Source organism: Borostomias antarcticus, assembly GCF_949987555.1.
Source record: "Borostomias antarcticus genome assembly, chromosome: 5".
NCBI lineage: Eukaryota > Metazoa > Chordata > Actinopteri > Stomiiformes > Stomiidae > Borostomias > Borostomias antarcticus.
The window spans coordinates 8,638,298-8,665,229 of record NC_140238.1 but is presented as its reverse complement, the minus strand read 5'-3'; the positions used below and the strand labels follow the sequence as shown (position 1 = coordinate 8,665,229).

Here is a 26,932-nt window from a genome sequence, read left to right as displayed (position 1 = left end):
ACTCCGCCCCTCGCGGCTGTCCCTCCACAAAATGCTCGAGCCAAGAGTTTGTGAATGGTGTGTTTAGCTGCCAATCACAGAATCATCCCCGGGCTTGGCTTCGGTGCTGAAACGGATCGCTCGCCTTGCTGTTGAGTGATTCGAACGTTGGGGGAAAGTCGTGTGTGTGTGTGTGTCTGGACCAGCAGTGCGCTCGCCGCCTCGGCTGTCCATTAGTACGCATCTTATGTTTCTCTCTCATTCGGAAAGATAGTAAGGGGGGAATAGATCAGGCTCTCGCATCGTGCATGCCAGGAGAAGAGGATACACTCGCCGGCCAACGGCTTTTTTTTAAGAGATAAAGACATTTTTCCTAATGGTAGCCAATATTAATCAAACGGAGTCATGTGGAATTGTATGGGGAATTTGCATTGCTTCTCAATAGTGTTCCTGCTGCTGACGTTGTGGACTAAGGTGAGATAACTTTTCTAAGATATTGGAAGATAGCCTATATCAAGATTGTTGGTAGTTGAGGGTGGCTTTCTCAGACAACGAAGAGTCATTTTTGAAAATTCAATTTGATAGAATTCCACTCTTAATGCTATTACGCAGTAGTCAGTTAAATCATGTGATCTTGGAATTTCTACTTTAGAGCTTCCTTAGAATTGATGAATTCGTTTTGCACCGTACTTGCACTAATCACACTTACTGGAAAGTGTCCATAATGAATAATGACACGGGGAAGCGTTGCCTGCCTCGTGGGTGTATTAAACTAGATTTGCCTCAATTTTGCAATTGTTTGTAAATTTTGTAAATGTTGTCAGCAATAACGATGCACGATGGGAGATATAGTTAACGTGACTACTGTACACAGTCAAGTCCAATCACATGCAACATATCACTGCGAACATATAGCACTCAATTATCAGGTAATGCTGTTAACATAAAATATTGCTTTAGTTATAACTGCATGCCACAGACATAACAGGAAGATCAAATTTAAAATATGCAAAATCCCATTATGAATGATATTCAGTGTGGAAAGTAACAGATAACTAAACCTAATGAGGACAGGAATGCCGGAATCTAGTATGTATTCTCTACATTAAGCACTTTTCTCTATTCAATGTTATTTTTAGGTGTCCCAGTCTACGGGCTATTTTGAGCTGCAACTGAATTCAGTACAGAACGCAAACGGTGAGCTGTCGGACGGGGACTGCTGCGATGGCGAAAGGGACGCTCAGGATCTCCGCTGCAACCGGGATGAATGTGATACCTACTTTAGAGTGTGTTTAAAGGAATATCAAACGGAGGTCACGACCACGGGCTTGTGCACCTATGGAAGTGGATCTACTAGCGTTATCGGTGGGAATACTTTTCAATTGAAGAGCGCCAAGAACAACCAAAACCGAAACAATGAACCTGGAAAGATTGTCATCCCGTTCCTGTTCTCTTGGCCGGTAAGTAACGTCGCCTAAATATCATCGGTCTAGTCTGCTATGGACTGTAGTAACTTATTAATTGGTTTCAAAATATAAATTCCCTGGGCTGAGATGTTGAGAGTGGCACCTTTGGCGAATCCACTTGGCGAATTTGGAGACGCAGGCATCTCCCCCCAGTTACGAGCGTATTTAACGATGATAGAGTGCATGTAGGCTACTGATGTTTTCTCATTCCAAATAAAAATTGCCCAAACATCACGTACATGCCAGTTTGTTATGACCAAGTGCACATTCCCCAAAGCCACTGGCGCGCAGGACGCACGGAGACGCGCGGGAAACGTGCTGTTGGTGATGTTGTGCGTACCATTATATGTGCACTTTTTTGTGAAAACATCAGTTTCTTGCTTTCCGTCGTTTCGCTGGATACACGTACAAAGAATGTGGGTGATGTGGAGCGAGAGTGTGGGGGTGGTGGTGGGGGAGTGTGTGTGTGTGTGTGTGTGTGTGTGTGTGGGGGGGGGGGGGGTACTGATAGGTTATCCAGTAGAAAAAGAATGGCATTATCAGTAGGTGTAACCACGCACGAATACTGTTCATGTGAAGTACATACATATGAGGTGTTTTGGTATGGCTGGTTGGCTATGTGACCTGTCCATTCATCAGCCCTCATGGTCAGCTGTCAGCAGAGGGAGAGATGGAAGTAGTAACATGGGGCCTCTGGCAGATACAATTACCACTAAGTTGTGTGCGACATAGGGAGTGGATATCGGTGTCACCACTACTCAAACAAGTGAAGATCCCTGCTCATTCTGGGCTGCCTGTGGGACACCTTCACCCTGCTCTCAGGTTCAGCCCCAGTCCCTTATTGGGCCATTGTGTCCAGGGGGGGTCATTATGTTCCACTATGTACACACAGGATAAAAGAACTCCGAGATTACAGAGACGTTTTAAGTTGATGATGTCGTCAAGGGCAATATATGTGCTCTTGAGTTGTCTACTGTCACAGAAGGAGTTAGTCTGTGAACTGGTAAAATGCTTTATCTGCCGGTAACTGTTTCAACTGTATTCAGGTGTTTTGGGTTCTGTGGCATGTGGGGCCTGGAACCAGCAGGGTGTGCTAAGCTGGCCAGGTAAGCTGTTCCCCTGTGGCCAAAGTGAGAGTCTGCTGCGGAGTGGAGGAGGGCTCTGGAGACCTCTAGTAGGCTGAGGCACAGCGGCAGCTCTCACCAGCGGAACACTATAACCCTGGATGTGTCACGTCTGAATGGAGGGACTTGACCTGAGGCTCCCCACAGTGTCTAATATCCCCCTGTCTCTATGTGTACGTATTATTTTACTTCAAAAAGAGTAGACCCCAGTCTGCTTCTGAATCTTGAGGAGAGTCCCAGACTGCTGTGGTGTGTGCTGCTCCCAGATCCATTGACCGGTGATCTGAATAGAGAGTGTGTATTATACGAAGTCATGCCCTGTAGCTGATGGTGGCGTCACCGCTTGGTGGGAATATCTGGGCCACTGGCTCCTGACATGAATTAAATAGAAAAAAAATAAGACATTGTTCCGCCACTCAATGATAATTTCCTCTTCATGTTTAACCCCTTAGGCTGTTTAGGTCTTTAGTGACATATTTTTCATGAAAGGAAAGGCAGAGAGGCTTGGGAGGTGAAGAGAACCCCCCCTCTTGTGAGGATTCTGTCACGAGGGGAAGAGGTATTTTTAGGTCCCGGTCTTCACAGTCACTTATAATGCAGCGTTTGACTCTAGGAGGAAAAACAGGCATTTTATTCTTCCCCTACTCCTCCTCCTCTTCCTCCTCCTTCATTTTGGGAGTATTTTTAGAGCCGGCCTGTCCTCCCATCACCCCTCTGTGTGTAAATCAAGAATGAGGGGCTTACGCTCCAGTTTCATGCTCGTTTATCTACCCCCCCCCCCCCCCCCACCCCCCACCTCCTCTCTGTACTCCGTGGGCTCTGCCTAGGTGATGCAGAGGTGGAACATCTGCCTCGACGTCGACACGAGGATGACCCTCTCGAACCCACGTGTAGCTTTCTCGGCGAAATCTCTCTTCTTTTTTTTTTATTGCGGTAAATTCACGGCTCAACGTTGCAGTCATTGTGCCGGTGGGAGTGCCTGCGACGGCAGAGAGGTTGCCCGTTGTAGCCGAGGACAGGAGGGGTTTTTGTCCGTTTGTTCTCAGGTTGGAGCTGTTGTCGACTCGATTCCAGCTACTGATGAACAGCCTCTGGTTGTCTGGGATCGGGGGCTCATGTGCCAGGCGCGATCCTCGGAGCGGAGAATGCTGGGAGAATGTCCTCCTAGTCGAGGCGATGTTTTGACGGTCGAGCATCGATGCAGAAAAAGCAGGCCTGGGAGAGGGACTGATTTAAACCCATGCGGTTGAGGGGGGGAGGGGGAGGGGGGTGCAGCTCATCCCATGCCCTCTGCCCTGCCCCTCCTCTCTGGGTCAGTCTAATAAGCCTAAAAGCCTCTGGGCTGGCCGGGGCACGGCTCTGTTACCTGTGTGTGGCAGCGAGGTGCGGCAGAGGATTGTCTTGTTTAAAGCCCCACGCTCCCTTGACTGCGGTTAGGAAGGGACTGCTCGTCTTTCTCCTGGCACCCCGACTCGAGTGACTTCCTCTGGTTCCACTTAAGATGACCTGATTTTGCCTGTAGGCCGTGTGAATCCACTGATTACCATCTCAATCTTTAATGTCTTTCAGACACGCTTATAAGGTCCATTTGATTTGAGTTTTTTTTCTTTTTGGCCTGCGTGCGAGTCTGTCCTGGAGTGTGTCTGTTGTTTGTTTGTGTTTGTCATCTGTTTTGTGTTTGTGCACAGTGCGTGTGAGTGTGTGTGTGTGTGTGTGTGTGTGTGGCCAGGTCAGGGATAATGAAACGCATGCATGGCAGGTGCTCCGGAGAGTGCAGCTGTGATTAAAGCATGTTATTACACAGCCAGTTTAATTTCCCACTTCACTCCTGTACATTACCTGTTTGCATGGCTGCCAGAACCCAGCTGGATCCGCCTGGGGAGGTGAACGTGTGTGTATATGTGTGTGTGTGTGTGTGTGTGTGTGTGTGTGGGGGGGGGGGGGTTACAGCCAAGCCCCTCATCCAGGACCTGCTGCTAGGGAGGAGGTGTGGAGAACAGGGGGGGTGCTTTGTGTTCAGTGCTAATTAAATCCTGGGCTTCATGTATATCATCAACATAGAAACCTTCCCTCCCGCTACAGTGCTTCACAAAGCTCTCTCTCTCTCTCTCTCTCTCTCTCTCTCTTTCTTTCTCTCTCCCTGTTTCTCTCTGTCTGTCTCTCTCTTTGTCTCTCTCTCTCTGTCTGTCTCTTTCTGTCTGTCTCTCTCTCTCACTCGTTCTCTCTCTCCATCTCTCTCTTTCTCTCTCTTTCTCTCTCTCCATCTCTCTCTTTCTCTCTCTCTCAATCTCTCTCACTAACAGTGCTGCATTCTAGTATCCCGTCTTATTTTCTAGTGTGGTAGAGAGACTAACTGAGGTCCTGTCAGTTGCTGCCCCACGCTGTGTCCCCAGCCCAGGCAGGCTGTTGTGACAGCAGCCTGCCTCTCCTCTCCGCCAGGGTGACGGGGTGAGGGTTCATCCACATCAGGGTTTCCCAACAAGCACAACATCTGGAGCGCTCTTCCAGTTGGTAGCCTGTGTTACCCAACTCTAGCCTTGTGGAACCGCTGCAAGCTCTCTGGACTAGTGTGTGTGTGTGTGTTTGTTTGCGTGCAGAATGTTGTCTGAGAACTGTAGTCCGTGCCAGTCCAATGTACAGTATATGAATGACTGCTCTGTCGTATCACTGACATGAAAGCCTGTGTGGTTCGCAAAGAACTGCCTTTCAGTTGGCAGGCTGTTTTACTGTCAGTGCTCTCCTCTGTGTGGGACTGGGGGAGAAGGAGTGAGGGGGGGGGGGGGTTCCCAACCCTGTACTCTATATCAGTTTCCCAACACCGAGAAAAGGAGGCTTCCACCCCTTTGTCACTGCGTCTTTCAGGCCCAACAATGACTTTATACCTCTGCTTTTGTCCGCAGATATTGAGTTATAAAAACAAGTGGGGAGATGGAGAGAGATAGACAGAGAGAGTGAGAGAGAAAGAGAGAAAGAGAAAGAGAGGAGGGCAGCTGCGTTGGGCAAAATGTCAGGAGCGGATTTGAGAGCGTTTACATAAGGCCGCTCTTGTGTTGCGCTCTGAAGTAGGCCTGTGACATATCTGGTGTTCAACGCCTTGCTGAGGGGTTGGATTCCCTGTCTGAAGGGACGTCAGCAAAACGCCTTGACTTATGGCTGCATTGATCACCCCCGAGGAGGATCCTGGGAAACCAAATACAGGTACCAGCAGAGAGAGGCTGTGTCGTGCTCCCTCGTGCCTAGTCCCCATGCCTTTGGGAACTTGGGAGGGAGAAACCCTGCTGGCTGTTTGAACACACCCTCTCATTCTCTCCCTTTAACAAGTGCGACAGAGTGAACTGCGACGACTATTTCAGTGATGCGCTGATCTTCAGAAGCGGAAAAAACGAAGAAGCATGGCCTCCTCGCAGAAGAAGGAGGAGGCCAGACTTGAGATACGGGAGTGTAGGATGGCTTGGCTGAGAGAAAACCAGAATTTTCCGGTTCTCTCCCTACCGCATGGCCGCCGGGGCGCGGTAAAGAGAGCGTGATTAGATCAGCTGTGATTAGATTGGGCGTCTGAATGAGAAACCTGTGGAGAGCGCGGCGTTGGGGAACAGCCTCGGTGTGAGGGGAGGGGATTGTTCCGTTAATAAAGTGCCAAACGGAGCCGAACTCTCGGAGGGTCTGCCCTACGGGGACCGGCGGGGTTCGTTCCTGTCAACATCCTAACAGGTGTGAGAGATGGCAGGTGTTGCTGCACCCCAACCCCCCCCCCCCTTTCTCTCAATTGCAAACCCTGCAGAAGTTGTTAATTGGGTCTCAGTCTCATACATCCATGTTGTTGTCGCATTAAAGCAGTATGAGAACGAGAACGATAATGAAATGAGTTGTATCCTTGTTTTCTCTAAACCCCTTGGAGATTTCAGTTGAAGCAGTTCCTCTGTGCTGCCCCCCCCCCCCCCCCCCCCCACTGCCTGCTTGCGTCACATGTTAGTAATTTATTCATTGAACAGGTGAAGGCGGCAAGGAGTGGGCTCGCCTCTCCCCTGGCTAATGAAAACCCAAATCCCTCCGACTCCTGTAAATTGGCTCGGGGGTGTCGAGTGTCCTCGTCCTGCACTGTCCGTCTGCGAGATCACACCGCAGGCGCCCGGCGACGACACGACACTCTAACCACTCTAACCGCTCCTAAAGGACACACACCGAGTCGCGGCGAGCTGAACTCCGCCAGAACCTGGGCGAGTGCGTGACTCCTCGGCCGTCCCAACGTCACTCACCGTGACACCCGAGATTGATCAGAGGGAGATTGATTATGATCACATGCGCTCGTTACCACTCATCGCCATTAATTGCGCTCTCGGGGGGGGGGGGATCCAGACTCATAAATCACAGGCCGTCATCGCTGATTGACGGGGGAAAGGCGTAGGCTTGAATCACTCCCCCCCCCAAAAAACGGCAAATCAGTTTCCTGGCATCTCACCAAAGCATTTGCCTTGCCCATCTGCTGTCATCGGTTCAGGTCAGGGACCTGCAGCAGAGAGACCGCCTCCCACTCAGTCTCTCTCTGCCGTGGTCTTCTATGGTGAGTGAGCGAGGGCCCATCACTGGAACAGCTCAACATATTTGCTTTTTGGGGAAGGGCGCATTCCTGTCGATATTCTTTGGGGTGGGGGGTTGATAGATGTTGAATCTGACTGTATATTACCATACCTCGGACCTGCGTTTCTGGCAGCATGTCTCCCCTGCGCACCTGTGCATCCAAGTCACTGCCTGAGCTCATTTCTACTTGTTTGAATGTTTCTCTCGTATCCCCACCAGGATCGATGAGGTGGCCCAAAGCTTTATTCACTTACTTGTAGGCAACTGTGTGGGAGGCGACTGAGGCCGATGTTATAAAAGGTATCTGTGTGGACCAATAGAAATCGAGTTCTCCCATCCCGTTTCCCTTTAACCTAGCGACTCAGTAATCTTCTCCCCGACCTTGGCCTCACAGATGCCGACCTGGGTCGTGGGAACTCCCATCTGTTGGCCTGGACCCAGTCAGCTGACAGGGAGCAAGCTCCATCTTGACTTGTTTACTTGTACTGTACCTCAACAGATCCCACACAAACACACACACACACACACACACACACACACACACACACACACACACACACACACACACACACACACACACACACACACACACACACACACACTCACACACACTGGGTTTCAGATGAACAAAGCAGCGTTTCTCCTCTAAAAAAAAAAAGCAGGTCAGTGTGCAGTGTTTTGTGAGTCTGCTGCTTTGCCAGCCTGGTCATCTGTGATGTACTACAGAACCTTTGAGGGAGTGTGTTTTGCTGGTTGGCAAGTAGATGCGTCTGTCTGCCCGCGGTAGCTGCACTTGCTAACCAGCCCCAGGCCCACATTCAGATAATCAGTGACAGCAGTGTGGGAACCAGAATTATGTTCCCACCATCATCATTCCAGATTTACTGTCTGTGTGTGTGTGTGTGTGTGTGTGTGTGTGTGTGTGTGTTTGGAGGGGGGCTGCAATTGTGTATGTGTGTTTGTGTGTGTGTGTTTTGGGGGGGCTGCAATTGTGTGTGTGTGTGTGTGCGTGCGCGTGTGTGCGTGTATGAGTATGAATTATGAGCTAGCCCTTTGATGAACCCCTGTCGGTCTGTCTGTCTGTTTTCCAGCGGGCGTACACTTTGATTGTGGAGGCGTGGGACTGGGACAACAGCACGCACAACAGCAATGGTAAGCACCTCCCCCCCGCATTAGAGATTACCTCACACCCCCTGGCTTCCACACAAACACACACACACACACACACACACACACACACACACACACACACACACACACACATACATACACACATGCATACACACACACACACACACACACACACACACACACACATACACACGCATACCTTCTCATAGGTAAATTACCGATTGTTCCCATGGGGAACATGGAAGAATGTTTTGTCTGACCTCTGGTTTGGACCTGGGCTGCCTCCGTGTTGGAGCTGTTCAGTACACAGCTGTATCCTGTTTTTAGTGGCTCCTCCTCTTCTGTTTGGCTGTGTTCTGGAAGCACGGCTTGGAGGAAGAAAGGTTAATTGAGGAATGCAATCAATCAGAGTGTTAGAGACTTGGGGGTATACTGTAGGTGTTGGCTGTCTCAAGTCGGGCTTTACTGAGTGTTAGATTTAGGGCAACTTTGAACCTCCGGCGAGATCATTAGGTGACCTAACCTACCAAAGGCTTTGTGTGTTTTTTTGTTTTTTTTTTACCGCCGGTGAACATGCGATACACACCAATCTGCGCTTCCATGACCCGCTGTCCTGTTTCTCACTGTCTTGCTTAAACCTTGGCACTCTCGCTAGTGAGAAAGCTCCAGATACGCTCTCCCGAACAATGCAGCGCCTCACAAAGGAGGTTTTCCAAGAAGGGGTGAGAACAGGTCTCAGAATGAGAGAGAGAGAGAGAGAGAGAGAGGGCCAGGCCCCGGCCTGTAGACTCGGACAGCACCACGGGGCCCAGGGCAGGGCCGGTATGGCTGGCCTCCCTCTCTCTCTCTCTCTCTCTCTCTCTCTCTTCGCGTCGGCGACATGAACTCCCTGTCAGAGGGAGTGGTGGTGATCAGTCAATTGTAATCCCTTCGCGTTCACGCTCGGTTGTAGAGGTTTATACAGGGCTCTGCGGGGAGGCTCCACATTCCTGTGCTGTTGGCTGGGCCTGGACTGTAGCATGGCTCGGCTGGGTCACCCCCGCGGGGACCGCGTGTGTGTGTGCGTGTGTCAGACAGTTTGTCCCCCTGTCTCTATATAAAGCCGGTGAGTACATCACCTCGTTAAGCCATCAATTATGGGGCCACGTTTCTTTTTTTTTTTTTCTTCTTTCCACCGACGTCTGTCTGCTAATTACCGCCGCAGCTGCTGTGTCGCTACCGCACGCACGCACGCCGCTTTCTGATGCTCCCCGGCCGCCGGCGTGCGTTCAGACGACCCCGCGCGCCTTTCTGGACGAGCGGGCCGACTGACCGGCTGCTGTGCCGACAGTGGTACCGAGTAGGCTCCGGGCCGGCCGCTTCTAGAATCCGTCTCCGGACTACCGGGCCCTGGCAGTCGGGTTCGAGAGCGTCAATGTTGATATTCTGCCGCTGTCGTTGGGGTTTGAATAACCACGTGTTTGTTTTATCAAACGTGAGTTTATCATCAGCGGCGGAGTGGGGCCTTGTATTGCCCGGACCTGGGCAGCGGGTTGGAGAGGCCTCAGGAAAAAGGAGGTACTCCGAGGGCTGTTTATCCTTCAGGAAGCCCTCTGTGTTTAAACACAAAACAGAGAGGCTGGAGAAAAGAGGCCAGCGCCATTGTTTTCCTCGTAGGTGGTGGCTGAACCATTCATGTTAGTGTTTCTTAATTCATCTGACATCATCATCAGAGAGCAAGGGAGGGAGAGAGGGAGGGAGAGAGGGAAGGAGGAGTGTACCCTCAGAGGAATAGTGTGGAGTCCGATCCCCCTCGCTTCACTCGCAGTCTCTCAACTGAAGAGTTTATGGACAGCAAAATGAATTGTAGATTCATCAGTTGATTTAGATTTTAGTGCTATGGTAACATACATTCCCTGACTGTTACTGTAACATTGAGCCTATTTACAAGCTTACAGAAACATAAATAGGCTTGAAAAAAACATGTCAGGTACGCTTGATTAAAATGACGTTGGCTTTTTTGCGAACGCAAACAGTTTTGTTGCTCTTGACTCGGTCAACTGCTCGATTTTGAAGCCCCCTCGTTGTTTGTGTAGTCAGTGTGCACTCACCCCCCCCCCCCCTCCCTCGCTTGCTCTCCCTAGTAACAGCAGCCTCTCTTTGAGTGTCTCCTTCAGCCCTGAGAGAGCCAATGATTGGACTGTATTTTTATATCTAATTGCTGGAAATGAACAGCAGTGAGTGGAGCACTTGAGTTTTGCAGGTGGGGGAGTGACAGAAAATCTGCGGCAGACAGTGTGTTAACTCTAAGTTAAATCGAGCAGGGCAGGAAGTACAATTATCACTAAACCTTTTTTAGTCACGGGTAAACTTTGCGAGCCCTTAAATATGTATATGCTGCGTGATACATGTTATAAGTAGACAACACCAACCTCTCCGGACTGCTCAGAGAAAACAGGAAGTGACCTTCTTGTGACCAGCTACCTGTATCTTCCTCGCTACGTCCAGTAGCGTCCAACTGGGGGAGAGGTCTCCTGGTCCCCCGCCGTGCTCGGGCCTCTCCCCGGCCCCCTCCGTCCCGGCGGCCGCGGCCGAAGTCACCTCGCGGGTCACGCCGTTTCTGTTCCTTGAGAAAAAAGAGCTAAAGGGCCTTTCCTATGTCGCCCTTCCTCGTCTGTTCCAGCCTCTTATTATTTCCGGCCCTGGCTCCGAAGGAGTCGGGAGCTGGACTTCCTGAGAATGCGGAGAGCGTGAGGGGAGGGGGCGGGCGACAAAAAAGCGTCTCGCAAAGAAGGAAAAAACGAAGAAAAGAAAAAAAAGAAGCATTTTTAGTTATCAAGCTCTTGCAGGCCCCGGGCGCTACACCCCCTGTTTGTGTTTACTTTCCTCTACGTCTTTCTTTCATGCCCTTGGAAAGGGAGCGGGGTTCAACCCGGGGTCGCCCTCTCTGATCTCCGGTAGCGGGGAGGGATGAGGCGCTCCTGCTTCCAGACGGCTCTCTAATGTCTTGGCCCACTAACCGGAGGGCCGTTAGTTTGAACCCCTCTTTTTTTTTTGGTCACAGTCCGAGCTGCCCTTGTTGACGCAGGGCTGTTTGTGCGCACAATGGCCGTGACTCAGTGGAAGGATGTGATGCGTGTCTGAGGCGCTTGTTTTTTGTTTTTCGCCCAGACGAGTACCTGCTGATTGAGCGGAGCATCCGGAAGGGGATGATTAACCCGGGGGATGAGCGCCAGACCATCCAGCACAACGGGGCCACGGCCAGCTTCGAGTACAGCATCCGCGTGCGCTGCAACGAGAACTACTACGGCAGCAAGTGCAACAAGCAGTGCCGGCCGCGCGACGATTACTTCGGCCACTACGTGTGCGACCAGCTGGGGAACCGGGGCTGCATGGAGGGCTGGATGGGGACGGACTGTATGACGGGTGAGTAGCAGCAGGCCGTCCATCACCACATTCAACTGGAGCCGTAGTCACTGATTGACCCACAGGTGCCCCGCAAACACTTCTCAGGAGACTGAATATGCGGCGGATAGATAGAATGTTAAGAGAACCCCAGAGACACCTGTAGCTTTCTGACAGAGGCGCACGTTGTTCATCCCTTTCGCCCTGTTTCTCCACAGCCATCTGCAAGCAAGGCTGCAACCTGGTGCATGGGGGGTGCAGCGTCCCTGGAGAATGCACGTGAGTCGAGTCGCACACTGCACTGGTTTGGTGGTGCATGTTTGAGGATGGCAATTGGGGGGAGGTGGGGGGGAAGGGGGGGGGGGGGTGATAACATAATCAGATGAGCCCTCTGACCGCCAAACCCCCGCCCCCCCCCCCCCCCCCCCTCTCTCTCTCTCTCTCTCACCGACCCTTCCATTGCCCCCCACCGTCCCCCTACACACACACCCCCTAGTCTGATCCAGGAGCCATTGTTCTCCTTCCTGTTCCAAAGCTGGCCTGCGGAGGCCTGTTTTTCAAACAGGGTTTCCTCCCCGTCCTCTAGCGCTGTGTGTCAGGGCCCCACTGCCCGCGTCTGCCGTCCCCCGGCACCTCTTCCTATCCTGGGGCGTGTTTGGGCTGGCACCGGCCCGCCGGGAGGAGGGTGGCCCCCGTCCAGCGGCCGTGGTCACATACAATACTGTACTAAGCCCTAGCTATACATTAGTCTGCGCCTGGCCGGGGGCCAGCGTGATAAAGTGACCTGGGAGGTCCGGTCCGGTGGTCTGGTCATGATACGCCATGCCGGCACGCCAGGTGAAGAGAGGGGAGAGCTATTAGCGAGAGACGGTCTTAAGTCCCGGCCTCATAAACAAATCCGCTGCTGCGCTGGCGAATGTGGCAGGGGAAACAGGACAGAGAGGAATGAAATGGAATGTGCCTGAACATGTGATTTGGAGCTCGCCCTCCTTCTCAGGAACATAGCCCTGCTTCTTAGGAACATAGCCCTGCTTCTCAGGAACATAGCCCTGCTTCTCAGGAACATAGCCCTGCTTCTCAGGAACATAGCCCTGCTTCTCAGGAACATAGCCCTGCTTCTCAGGAACATAGCCCTCCTTCTCAGGAACATAGCCCTGCTTCTCAGGAACATAGCCCTCCTTCTCAGGAACATAGCCCTCCTTCTCCTAGAGAGAGAGAATGCCTGTCTGCTTGCGCACCCGAGAAAACTAAAAATGTATTGTGTGGCGTCTCGGTTTCGTGACACACACAGCGCATTCACAACCTACGCTCCCCATGCAACACCACTAAAAGATGTATCCAGGCAACAGCGGGCTTAAGTCTTGTTTATTTCGGATAGCGTCCCTCTCTCTCTTTCTCTCTCTCCCTCACTCTCTCTCTCTTTTTCTCTCTCTCTCTCTCTGTAAATAATTCAATAGTCTTAGAGCTGTTGGAGAGGAGCAGGTTTGTCAACTCCCCCCCCCCCCCAGAGACCTAGCGGGTGTGGCTTTTCAGGGGCTATTTCCACAGCGAGCGGCGTGGGCGGAGGGATATTTTGGAGTTTTGGGCCCAGGGCCCTCCATTGACTGGGGAGACGTGCCGCCGAGGCCTGTGGGTAATGCCACCCCTGCCTGCGGTCGCCCTGTGGTCTCTCCCTGCCTTTCTCCCACACACTGTGGCCAGTCTCTCCCCCTCCACCGCGGGTACGTAGCGCGCTACGAACCTCCAGTGAAAGCGCAGTGTGGGGTACAGTAATGCGACACGCCGGCGAACTCTGACCCACTGTGTTGCAGCACAATACGCAATAGTATAGTATGGTGCCCCTGTGTCAAATTATAGCGCGGCATAAATGATACCGGAGTCCACTCGGGCGGGCTGAAATGTGCTCTCGTAAGAGCTTGAGTAAAGAGCACATTTCAGCTCACTCGAGTGGACTCCGGTATCAACTAGCAAGGCTAGCGTAGTGTTTGGTCGGGCGTCCATTTGCAGAGTGGGGGGGGGGGGGGGGGCTTAAAATAGCCCTGGGAGAGAAATGACAGGACAGGTGGGGCAAGGTTACCGCTGGCCTTGGAATAACAGTGTGCCGCCATAAACCAACAGATTAGCTAACCCTTCACCGTCCGCCTCCCTGCCTCGCCGCCTCAGGCTCCCAGGCGACCTCCCTCCCCAGCCCGGGACCTCACGCCATCGGGAGGCGGCCGGGGGCTTGACCCTCGGCTCCGGCATGGAATGCCCCCTCCACCCCCCACCCCACCCCCCAGCGCGCCCGTCTAAGATTAGGGCCCTCGGCGAGGGTGTCACCTTGATGAAGACGTTTTCTCCAGCTCAATGATGAACCCCCCCCTGACCCCTCACCCCCGTCGTGAATCTCAGCTCAGCCACGAATCAATTAAGGCTTACCGACGGCGTCTTTTTCAGACGGTACATCTCTGCTTTGAACGCGTCCGTGTTTCGGTCAGCAACCGTGTCTCCTGTGGCTGCAGGTGTAACTACGGCTGGCAGGGTCCGTTCTGCGACCAGTGCCTGCCGTACCCCGGCTGCGTCCACGGCACCTGCGCCATGCCCTGGCAGTGTAGCTGCGAGAAGAACTGGGGAGGCCTGCTCTGCGACAAAGGTGCGTTCCATTCACATGGCCTCCTACCTACAGCTCTGTAACGCCCTGTTATTATAGTGTACACGTACGGGTACTCGGCGTGTGATCATATTTAATCATCGGTATTCCCTGTTTCTCTCTCCGCAGACCTGAACTACTGTGGGACGAACCGTCCGTGTAAGAACGGAGGAACGTGTATGAACACGGAGCCGGATGAGTACAACTGTGCCTGTCCTGACGGCTACTCGGGCAAGAACTGCGAGATCGGTGAGTCAACGCATTGCTCGCGTCAAAACTGCCTGTTCATGTGTGTGCCAGGGACTATAGATGAAAATTAGCCTCCTGGCTAAATCTGGTGTATTTACATTTGTTGTTGATTGATATGCATTGTCCCTTCTCAAATAGACTGAAATGAAATGAAATGCCGGTGGCATTGAGCTTGTTGAAGTTTTACTTGTTGAGGTAAGAATGGGCTCTCTGACCCTGCCACCCCCCCCCCCTCTCTCTCTCTCTCTGTCTCTTTTTCTTTTCTTTCTTTCTCTCTCTCTCTCTCTCTCTCTCCCTCCAGCGGAGCACGCCTGTGTGTCAAACCCCTGCGCCAACGGGGGTACGTGCCATGAGGTTCCGTCTGGGTTCGAGTGCCACTGTCCTGCAGGCTGGACTGGGCCCACCTGTGCTAAAGGTGAGTTAGCAGACATTTACCTTCCTGTGTGTGTGTATGTGTGTCCAATGTCTTGACAAAGCTCGGTTGTTACATTGTGTGCGTGTGTTGTGCGTGTGTGTGTTTCAGACACGGACGAGTGTGCCTCCAACCCCTGTGCCCAGGGCGGTACCTGCATCGACATGGAGAACGGCTTTGAATGCCTGTGCCCCCCGCAGTGGGCTGGGAAGACCTGCCAGATCGGTACGTCTCCCGGTGGGGGGGGGTGGGGGGAGGGTTGGGGGGGTGGTCTGGAACCCTGCCTATAGTCCTCGTGGACGAGGCGTCATGGGGCGTATAACATGAGACCGTTGCACGTTCGGTCGAGTGATGTGTTTTCTTTTAACGCGTTTACTACGGTGAATGGTGTGTGTTTGACGTCGTGCCAAAGGATCGCCGCGCCTGAACAGCATCCCGCTTGTTTGTTTACCGCCTCTTGTCGAGCCCGCGCTTTTACGATACGGCGAGCGGGACGGCTCGTCTGAAACCTGTACGTGTCTGTGGAGAAAGCCGGGTGTGATGTGCAACCCGAGCCAGGCGACTTGAGTAAAGCTATAAATAACCTACAGCCTGGCAACTGCTAGCCTTCGGGACCAAATATACTCGGACGGGGGGTTATCTTTGGCTACGGACCGGGGTGAGAGGGGTATGCGCCTGCTCTAACCCGGAGCCCCCCGACAGAGAGCGTCGCGCCCTCACAACGCCGAGAGTTTAGCCCGGGGGAGCGCGCCGGACCCGGGGGGGGAGAGGAAACTGTTTGTAACCCGTAAACGCGCCCGGGGAGGAGCAGAAACGCGCCCCGGGTCTTGTGTTACGGGTCCGTTATTCTCAGTGGCGCAGTTCCCCTTTCAGGGAGCGGGCGGCACCTGAGAGAGCCGGCGTCGGGTTACGGCAGTCCCGACAGGTGCTGCCCACCTCCGGGGAATAGCAGCTCTGCACTGGTACTGGTCAGCGCAGGGGGAGGGGCGGGGGGGGTTGGGCTACTGGTGATGGCGTGTGGGGGGTGAGTAGAGGGAGGGGTCGAAGTGACCGCTGAGAACAAACAGGCCTGACCATTGGTGGGATGTTCAGCACCTCAGAGAATACTGTAGGTTAGCCTGGACGTGAGGCGGAGAGGTGTGGAGGAGGAAACTGACATGGCTGAGGTTGACCTTTTCATCTCGACTTAACTGTGAGAGACGGTTCTCCCTGTGGATAGACTAGCCTGTCAAGGGCTTCAATTTCAGTGTCTTCCAGTGCCATAATTCCACTTGGTGGTGGGGCTTTGGTACTGTAGCTGGGGCTTGGTAGCTGGTTCTTAGGTTCTCTCTCTCTCTCTCTCTCTCTCTCTCTCAATCTCCCTCTCTCCCCCCTTTTGCAGATGTGAATGAGTGTTTTGGGAAGCCTTGCCACAATGCTTACTGCAAAAACTTGATTGGTGGATATCACTGTGTCTGCTTTCGTGGATGGGCCGGCAAGAACTGTGACTTCAGTCAGTATTGGTCACTTTACAGTACCTCTGTCCCCTCGCCTGAAGCTCTGTCACCTCCCCACTGGCCTCCCTGGGCTGCCTCTCTGCTTCACTGTGGCAAAGAACTCTATTGATACTTGATATCAAGACTCCTGGATGGACTGTGGTTCTTCGTGAATTTTCACGAAAATCACATCCTGCCGTAGTAGACTCTGTAGCTTTGGCTTCGACAGGAGATACCGTATGAAGGACGGCTTTTCCGCTTAACCCGAACGGCTTTTCAGCGCATGCACTTTGATAACCAAGAGCACCGTGACTTCCTGCATCTTGACTTTGGTTCTTTCTTTCTGGCATTAACCTTGCACCCTGTGTCCTGTGTGTCCAGCAGAAACCATGCATGCTTAAAAAGCCGTATCTTCTCCTGTGATCATGTACTGTATAACTAAGCTCCTCCCCTTCCGCCCTCCCCTTCCGGCAGACGTCAACAGCTGCCGCGGCCAGTGCCAGAACGGGGCGACGTGCAAGGAGCTGCGCAGCGGCTACGTGTGCGCCTGTCCGCCCGGCTACGCGGGCCGGCACTGCGAAGCGCAGCGGAACGCCTGCGCCAGCGGGCCGTGTCGGAGCGGCGGCAAGTGCCTTCCCCTCCCGGACGGGTTCATGTGCGAGTGCCCCAGCGGCACCGCCGGACCCACCTGCGAGGTGAGCCGTGGCGGGTTCGGGCCGACCGGGTCGCGCTGTCATCGCTATCATCGGGCACCTCGACGATATCAACCCCGGGCGACTGAGATCTAATTCATCTCTCCTTCTATCCCTCCGTCCGCAGATGCAGAACAACGTGTGCAGCCCCAACCCCTGCCAGAACAAGGCCCAGTGCCACGGCCTGATGGGAGACTTCTACTGCGCCTGTCCCGACGACTACGAAGGCAAGACGTGCTCCGAGCTGAAGGACCACTGCAAGACCAACCCCTGTGAAGGTAGGAAGTGGAACCGAGGCTGGAGGTACTGCAGCGGTTCTCCGCGCCCCCCCCCCCCCCCTTCCGTTTCCGTGCTATTAGATCTGATATCTGACCAATCATTCTTTCTTCGGCTACTTCTGCCATTGATCCCAGTGATTGACAGCTGCACCGTCGCCGTGGCCACTAACGACACACAGGAAGGAGTGTGGCACATCTCGTCCAGCGTGTGCGGCCCCCACGGCCGCTGTGTCAGCCAGCCGGCCGGGAACTTCAGCTGCTCCTGTGAGCCGGGCTTCACCGGCATCTACTGTCACGAGAGTGAGTAGCCATGCACACGCGCACGCACACACACACACACACACACACACACACACACACACACACACACACACACACATACACACACACACACACACACACACTCAAACACACTATCATGCCGGTCTCATCACCTCACCCTCCTCCTCATCGTCATTTCATCTGTCTCTCCGTCTCCTCCAGACATCAACGACTGTGTGTCGTCCCCCTGTAAGAACGGAGGCACGTGCATCGACGGCGTCAGCTCCTTCCAGTGCTTCTGCCCCGACGGCTGGGAGGGCCCTCTGTGTGACATCGGTGAGTGTGTGTTCATCCCACCCTAGCATCCCTCGCTGTTCCCCCATGGGTGTGTGTCCTGTGCTGATCCCTGTGTGCTGCTCCCCTCAGATGTGAATGAGTGCAGTAGGAGCCCCTGTAAGAACAGAGGGAACTGCGTCGACCTGGTCAACGACTTCTACTGCCAGTGCTTCGACAACTGGAAGGGCAAGACCTGCCACTCACGTAAGTTGTAGTGTCTGTGTGTGTATGGGTGCGTTACTGTGTGCCGCGTGAATGCCGCGTGTTATCTCCCACATACGAGAGTGTGTGTGTGGCTGACATGCCGGTCTTGCGCAGGGGAGAGCCAGTGCGACGCCAGCACCTGCAGCAACGGAGGGACCTGCTACGACCACGGGGACTCCTTCCTCTGCGCCTGTCCGTCGGGCTGGGGGGGCAGCACCTGCAACACCGGTGAGAGGCGCTCTGTCACGCTCCCGTCACGCTGCTAGAATGTTCTTCCGCACCGTCGCGCTAACCCATCCCCTCTCTGGGTTCCCCCTCTCTCTGCGCAGCAAAGAACAACACGTGCGACTCGGGGCCGTGCGAGAACGGCGGGACGTGCGTGGGAGGGGGCGACGCCTTCACCTGCATCTGCAAGGACGGCTGGGAAGGGCCCACATGCGGACAGAGTGAGAAACATTTGCCGCCGTCGCCGCGTCAATCCAGGCATTAGCAGACGCACTCCGGTTGTAAAATGACTAACTTCTTGTCTGTGTTGCCTCGCTCTCTTCACAGATGCCAACGACTGCAACCCTCATCCCTGGTAAGTGGAATCAGTTACAAGTTTACATTTCTTTTAAAGAATAGGAATCAAAGTTAAAATCCAGCGATGCGAGTATTACTTCAGAGGGGTTTTAAATAGGATCAGATGATTGCAGCGAACGCCGCTTGCAAACATGTCCCGCGAAAGCTAATTTAATGCTCTCCAGATTTCCCATGGGAGGCCGGGATGTAGAGGTGTGTGCGTGCGTGTGTGTGTGTATGTGTGTGTGTACGGAAGGTGTTGGGAGCGAGGGGAAGTGTAGCCCCTGACAGCTGGCTATTCCTGCTCCAGTGGATCAGAGAGGCCCGCTTGGACACAAAAGGATCTCACTGCCACAATGACTGACAGCGGGATTAGCACCCGGGGGGGAGAGGGTGCAGGGGGGGGGTGTGGGCCGGGACGCCCCTCTCACTGTTCTTCACCACTGACCTCTGCACCCGGGGCGGTGTAGGGCGGACGGGGGTGGGGGGGCGGGCGGCGCGGGGGGGTTACGGGGCCCACACAGCAGGGGGGGGCCAGCCGGGATTTGCATATGAAGTCTGGACATTGATAAGGGGATCAGCTTTAATCGCCACTGTTCCTTTCTCTCCCCTCCCCCCTCTCTCTCTCTGTCCTCTCTCTCTCTCTCTCTCTCTCTCTCTGTCCTCTCTCTCTCTCTGTCCTCTCTCTCTCTGTGTCCTCTCTCTCTCTCTCTCTGTCCTCTCTCTCTCTCTGTCCTCTCTCTCTCTTTCTGTCCTCTCTCTCTCTCTGTCCTCTCTCTCTCTCTCTCTCTCTCTCTCTCTCTTGAAACCCGTGGATAACGGGGATACGCAGGAAAGCGTAGAGCCCTGGAGGCGTGTGCGTGGCGCTCCGCAGGGTGAGCCGCTTGTGTTCACCTGCTTCTGTCTCCTCTCTCTCCCCTGCAGCTACAACGGCGGCGTCTGTGTGGACGGCGTGAACTGGTTCCGCTGCGAGTGCGCCCCGGGCTTCGCTGGACCTGACTGCCGGATCAGTGAGTCCCTGGGAACTGGAGGGGTGTGTGTGTGTGTGTGTGTGTGTGTGTGCGTGGGGTCAGACCTAGGGGTCAGGGGTGAAAGGGAGACAGGGGGGAGTTTGAGCTGATTGTCTCTGAGGGACAGATTAGGAAGCCTTTAGGAAGCCTGTCCTAACCTCTCACCCCTCTTGTGAGGAGAGGTCAGCGGTATTCTGCACACAGGTCAGTTCAGTGGGACGTTCTCTGGGAGAATCCCCTCTCTCCTTTACCCCTTTTCAGAGACACCCATAGTCGGGATGCATGAGAACGTATCGTCAATACATTCCCCGATGGGCTGCATTGAGCTAGCGGCAGACAACTATGTATACGGGTTCTAATTGGTTCCCGTGCTCCCTGTGTTTTCAGACATAGACGAGTGCCAGTCCTCCCCCTGTGCATACGGTTCCACCTGCGTGGACGAGATCAACAGGTTCCGCTGCATCTGTCCCCTGGGCCGGGCCGGGCCGCGCTGCCAGGAGTGTGAGTAATATATACCGGGAACTCTACTCTGTCGCCGTAGCGTCTGTCTCTTCCTCACGACTCTCCGCAAAGTAGAGTGAGTCTCCGATGATCGATCCTGACATTGTCGCCCCTCCCCCCCGTATGTCTGCAGTCATCGGGATCGGGAAGGCCTGTCGCTACTCCGGCCTGCAGGTCCCTCACGGCAGCAGGTGGGAGGAACAGTGTAACGCCTGCCAGTGTGTCAACGGCATCGTGCGCTGCTCTAAGGTGAGTCTGGGGATAAATAAAACATTTTTTTGATAGAATGAATAGAACACAGAGGTCACCTTGTGGCAGAGAGAGATTCCTCCCTGACGTGTGTGTGTGTGTGTGTGTGTTCCCAGGTGTGGTGTGGCCACCAGCCCTGCCTACTCCAGCGAAGCCCCGCCCCCGCCCAGGAGAGCGGCGCCCGCTCCTGCCAGGGGGGTCAAGAGTGCGTGGAGCACCAGTTCCTCACCTGCTTCTCGCCGCCATGCCATCAGTGGGGGCTGTGCTCCGCCCCCGAGCCGCCACCGCCCCTCCACACCCAGTGTGAGCCCAACAGTGGCTACCGGGACAACAGCTGTGCCCATCTCACCCTCATCTTCAGCAGAGACAAAGTGCCACAGGTGAGTCACGGCCTCGTAGTCTGGCTGACTGGCATGTCACTGTAGGACAAAACATGTGGAAGCACCTGATGTTTGGCCATCCGGAAACGCCTCTGTCTACAACCACACAATGCTTTGCCCTCTTCCCCCTTCAGAAAATGAATGTGAGATACTGTATATTCTCTGAGCCAGCAGTAGTAACTGCGTGTGTGTGTTTGTGTGTTTGCTGACCAAAGGGCACGACCGTGGAGAACATCTGCTCAGAGCTGAGGTACCTCCCCGTTACGCAGACCCAAGCTAAAGACTTCACTCTCCTCATCCTCTGTGACCTGTCCTACTCTGACGGCGATGCCGTGGAGGTTGCCATGGTGAGTGTCTCCTAACCCCCCACCAAAACACACACACACACAGCTGCCTCACCCTCACCTCCCACCTTCAGATCGGGCGCCGCCACCATCTGCCATTGATCCGCTCTTACCTCTATACCTCCCACAGTCGCTGTCACACTCACTCCTCTCCCCTCCTCCCCAGTTGACGTTAGCTGGGAGGACCTCGCCCCCTTTTGTTCTTTCCGTCACTTTATTCAATCGCACACTTAATTTGTCACTGTAAATGGTCTTCCAGAGCAGACTAGTAAAATTGGAGCCTTTCCTTCCCCTCCCCTCTTTGTTAAAAGGGAGAGCCTTTTGAAGCACGACGCCCTGCTTCACCAACATCTGTTTGACATTTAGCTTGACTTTGGAGCACCTTACTGTTCTCTGTCTCTCCTCCCTCGCTTCTCATAGCCCTGCGGATAAGAAAGTGCTCTCTTTCTCTTTCTTTCTCTCTCTCTCTCTGGTTATGTCGGCCACCCAGGTTCTGCTGGTGGGGTCAGACCCTGGGGAAATCAGGCGCTACAGGGCACTATAAGCTCTTAATGGTGGGGATTAGGCCTGTTCTTGTGATGTAGTCATGTTTGGGGACATAAGTACAGTACAGGAAAAGGAGTGGCGCATCTGACGTTCTCTGAGCTTAGTGTCCTGGCCTTCATTAAAACTCAGCCCACTCACCACATACAGTAGGCTCATATAAAAATGTCTGGGGTCATTTCTAATGTTTATGTGTCGAAAATGTTCATATTCCTTTTTTGGTGAAGGACGGTGACTATGTCCAGTTGAGATACCCCACAGGTATGGAGGAGGCTGTAGTCCAGCCCCAAGTGGCTAGTCAGAGTGTCGCTCCCTAGCCAGGCTCAGAAAGCGGTAGCTAACATGGCTCAGAGAGCGGTAGCTAACTAGCCAGGCTCAGAGAGCAGTAGCTAACTATCCCTGGCTCAGAGAGTAGTAGCTAACTAGCCAGGCTCAGAGAGCGGTAGCGAACTAGCCAGGCTCAGAGAGCGGTAGCTAATATAGCCATGGCTCAGAGAGCGGTAGCTAACTAGCCAGGCTCAGAGAGCGGTAGCTAACTAGCCAGGCATGTGAATGACTTGCTTGCTTTCCCAGAGAGAAGAAAAGGGAGTGTTGCTCTCAGGCCAGGGAGCCACAGCTGGCCTCCTCACACTATTGTTCCTCCTAATTGAAGTGCACAGCACTGAGTTAAGCTCCTCCTGCTCCCCCTGGAGTCACTCTGATCGACTTATTAGGCAATTAACTACACCCTCTGTGTGCTCCATGGGAGGGAGGGAATCCCCTTCTGTGAACTCAACATTGTTCCTCTCTCTTTCTCTCTCTGTCTCTCCCGTCCTTATCTCTCCCCCCCTCTCTCTCTCCCCTCCAGTCCTACGAGGAGGACGCACGGTCGCAGGGCGGAGACCGCGGGCAGATCCAGGAGGCTGCCGGCGCCATCATCAGCGCCCTGTCCAAACGCCACAACAGCACCGTTCTGCTGGCCGTGGTGGAGGTCAAAGTGGAGACGCAGGTCATGACCCCGCGTGTCGGTGAGTCCCGAGGTCAAACAGTCCGCTCTCCCACACGGCAGAAATACAGCAGGCGCCACTGCTGTTTACAGCAGTTAGAAATGGAACCTTTTCCCTCTCCCCTCTCCCTCAGACTACCTGGTCCCGGTGCTGTGCGTGGTCTTCAGCGTGCTGTGGATCTTCTGCATTGTGGTGTGCGTGTGGTGGACCCGCAAGAGGAAGAAAGAACGGGAGAGGGCGGCCTGCACGGCGTCTGAGGACGGCACCGTCAACAACCAGCTGGAGCCCCTGAGGAACAGCCGGCCGCAGCACAACAAGAACCTGGACAAAGACATTCAGTACGAATGTAAGAAACTCATGGGGCCCGCCAGCAGGACGTGTGACCGGGCCGATGGAGAGGAGGAGGAGCAAGGAGACGAGGAGGAGGAGGGAGGCATGGAGGTGGAGAAGTGCCCCTCCCAAAAGCACTCCAAATCCGGGGTGCAGGACAGGGGGGTGGGTAAAGGCGGGGTGATCTGCACCGGCCGCAGCGCCCAGGTCAAAGCCCCTCATCGGACAGCGTACAGCCCCAAGGACAACCGCTGTAAAAACCTCAACGCTGCCAACGTCGGCGAGGACGTCAAAGACCATTATGTATGAGCAGGGCTGAGAGCTGGGACTTCTGAAATTACAGAACACATGTCTCCTTCTAACTTCAAACCAGAGCACCAAAAGTGAAGATTTCAGATGCTTTCATAAACATTTTATTTAACTTTTATTTCTTTTATGTCTGCAACATAGAAGCTCAAAAAAGGACAGCAACTAAATATCTCCAGATTTCAGTTTAAAACCACACTGTCGGAAACAAGAAGAGTGAGCTACTTTGCTACTTTCATTATTCTATTTTGTTTACAAACTGTTGCTGTATTCTACGGAGAGCCCTTTTCATCTAGAAGATTCTTTACCATGTGACTTGAGCACTGCCCTTTGAGGAAGATGGAGAGTCATTGAATGGCAGCTGTTGTTTGTACTGCTCAGTATATTCAGACCACATCTGCCTTAACCCACACACTAGGCCTTTTCTATGCTTTCTTGCTGTAATGTTTTATAAGTCAAAGTATGTAAAAGGTTTTATATGTAAGTCCTTTAGACAGCAGCTGACATAATCCATATAAGACACCCTGACCTGACATCTGCATTTGTTTACATCCATAACAACTTTTCCATGACATGTAAATGCTTCTAAAGACCTTATGTATATCCTTTCAACATGCGTTTTTATCACTTCCTGGGAGCCTATGCGATAATTTCAGTATTTGCTTTGGTAGAAAGTGCCTTCAGCCTTAAGTTTTTCCTTTTATTTCATTCAAAGAGTTTATCCAGAACTTATAATTCGTATAAAGGGAATGATGTCCTATCACAACTCTTCATACCAAGGTATTTCTTTTTGATGTATATATGTAAATATGAAAATGGCTGTGTATATTTGAATTTAGTAACTTAAGTGACCCATTGTATAATATTCTAAAGAATAAGATTGTTTTGTTTTTTGTTTTTTTAATGATGTCATTCCGTTTATTTGTGTCCGTTGACACGAGGCAGGTTTTATACAGATTATGGACAATAACCAGGGTTCCAATTTAGCACCAGAGCATTGGCATAAACAGATTATACTTGTTTTTTTGTTTTGCGTTACAATTATTTGTTCCAACACTTAAAATTGTGAGTTAATATGCAGCGCTGTTTGCTTGGCTAGTCTTTGACTCTTGACTGAGATACAGTATCTGTGGTCGTTTTCTCAGGCTACGTTTACATTAATATTTTCCTTTTAAGACACATCATTTTGCTATTAAGGCCTTGTGTCCACACTACTCGATCTGGAGGCCCAAAAGAAGAGACTTTTGAAAACACTTCTGACCCAGGTTTCATTTGAATACTCCAGATTGCGTTGTAGTGTGAATGGATGAGGCATTGAAAGATGGCTGCCCATTCATTCCAATAAAAGTTGCTCACCCAGCGGTTGAAACATTTTGAACATGCGATTTTTATTTCCTGCAGACCACAACACATGCACAGTATTTGTTTCCCCTGCCTATCCCTTTCTCCCATAGACATACATGATAGCCTGGGGTCTATTTGCTTTGCAGTTGTGGTTTCTGGTCTAAGCAGATAGTGATCCTCCTGTCCAAAAACAGGCCTAACTACGATGCGATGCGGCAAGAACTTCTTCTGGAATAGGCTACTTCGTTTGGTTTGTCTGTGTTTTATTCTAATTCGTAGCAACTGGTGAGACTAGGCTGCTTGATTCAGCATTTGTGTGATAGGATACCAGCGGGCTCTAGACCGGAAACCAAGCGAATAGAAGCCGAAGAGAGCCTGGTGACACGAGGCTACATACATGGGGAAAGAAACAGCTGTAAACTCTGGCTCTTAGTGGCTTCTAAAGAAAAATGGACCCAATCATTTAAGACTTGATAATTTAGAGACATTTTTGATGGTTTCTTTCCCCACGTTTGTTTGATCATGCCCCATATCACGTGACCATTTTCCTGAAGAAAACATCAGCCTTGACTACTAGTGTGGTTAATTCTACATGGATAACGATGGATAACCTGTGTGCAGTTAAATTTTGCATTTTATAATCCCAATACTACCTACAGTGTCAGCAGTATGGCTGGTGGGGGTTCACTGACTGGTGATATCTGCTTCAGACATAATTGCTGGCTTGCTGGATAGCTTGCTAGCTAATATACTACCTAGTATGAAGTCTGTCAAGCCTATGAACTAATGTTAGCTAGACAGCAGAGAAGACAATCTGCTTCCTGTTTAGACCGGCACGCGCATGCCCAGTGTACGTGAATGGTCATGTGATATGGGCTTTCATGGCTCGTTGGGATGGATGGAGATGCTTTCTGAAACTGTGCTCGTTGGCATGGATGGAGATGCTTTCTGAAACTGTGCTATGACGCTCATGTGAAGATAGTTTTCGTTTGAAAACTTTGTCTTAAATGAAACCGTATTAGTGTAAACGTAGCCTCAGTAAACACTGGCTTTCTAACTCACATTCACTATGCTACTGTATGCAAACACTAGAATGTCCTATTAGGATGCAGGCGCGGACCAACGCATGGATAGGTAACTAGTCTGACAGAGGCAGAAGAATGCTAGCAGGTTTTCTCCTGTCTGAGACTGGCTGGGGATGGAGTGTGCGTGGAGACATGTTTCTGTGGAGGACTGATGTTAACCAGCCTTGTAATGGTGCATCTTATGCTTTGAATACTGGTCTAATGAAGGGAACAAGTTGTATTGTTGTTGATGTTGCCGTTGTTGTTGTTGTTGTTGTTGTTGTTGTGGTTGTTGTCCAGTGTTTGTACTGATTCTGTTTCTTGTCTTGGTTTGTTAGTGGAATTGTTTGTTTGTTCTTAGAACAATCCTACTATTTATTAAAGTATTTTATACCAATCCCTTTGTTATGTCCTTTTTTACTGTGTCAATTGATATGTTGTGTCATTGACGTCTCTCAAAGTGTAGTGTTACATGGTTATTGCTTTGGCCTTTTCCACCAGATTAATTTATCTGTTAGTAGCCTGTGTTCTTTCTACTTTGTCAAGACCTCCGTTGAAAATGTATGCAGGTTTCTTACAGGCATTCATCTCCTTGATAACGCTGCATAATGATTAACATCAGTAACCACTACAGGAGAGCAGCTGCATAGACCATTAATAATGCTTCGCAGCTCTGATATGTTGTGCTCTGTGATTGTTAACCCGTCAGTTGTCTGGTAAGAATGGGAAAAGTGTCCGGAATCTGGGATCAGATATCAGAAGTCACATGTGTGTATACAGTGCAGGATCACTGACCTACTTGGGAAGCACAATGAGAAGGAGAGCTGAGAGACAGAGGGGGGGGGGGGAGCCTATGGAACCTATGTACAGTGTACAGTACAGTATATGTTCCTACTGTGTAGTTATGCACCATGTAAGCCAACACCAGATTCCTATGTCACTCACACTACACAGTCAAGGGTATCCGTCCATAGCAGGTTAATGGCCGTACAGTTTCATACAGTTATAGCTGTTGGTGGAACCTGCCACCCTGGAACAGGCTGGGGGATCATGTTGTCATTACAACTGAAACTTTCTTCTCCCTGCCATTGTTTTCTAATGATAATGGTTTTACTT

General features: G+C 52.2%; 1 protein-coding gene across 1 annotated transcript; it reads left to right on the top strand.

Moving 5' to 3' along the window:
* Nucleotides 1-384: 384 nt before the first annotated feature.
* On the top strand, nucleotides 385-23,411 carry LOC311309078 (protein jagged-2-like; the record flags this gene model as incomplete). The annotated part of the gene is made up of 25 exons (XM_084438233.1): nucleotides 385-453; nucleotides 1,119-1,439; nucleotides 8,239-8,299; nucleotides 11,429-11,683; nucleotides 11,881-11,941; nucleotides 14,164-14,294; nucleotides 14,421-14,540; nucleotides 14,842-14,955; nucleotides 15,064-15,177; nucleotides 16,334-16,444; nucleotides 16,902-17,122; nucleotides 17,247-17,397; nucleotides 17,533-17,697; nucleotides 17,881-17,994; nucleotides 18,085-18,198; nucleotides 18,313-18,426; nucleotides 18,528-18,644; nucleotides 18,751-18,778; nucleotides 19,684-19,769; nucleotides 20,157-20,270; nucleotides 20,404-20,519; nucleotides 20,636-20,899; nucleotides 21,115-21,246; nucleotides 22,634-22,793; nucleotides 22,906-23,411. The coding sequence occupies 25 exons, from the start codon at nucleotides 385-387 to the stop codon at nucleotides 23,409-23,411; spliced, it is 3,759 nt and encodes a 1,252-aa protein (XP_084294359.1).
* Nucleotides 23,412-26,932: the final 3,521 nt, after the last annotated feature.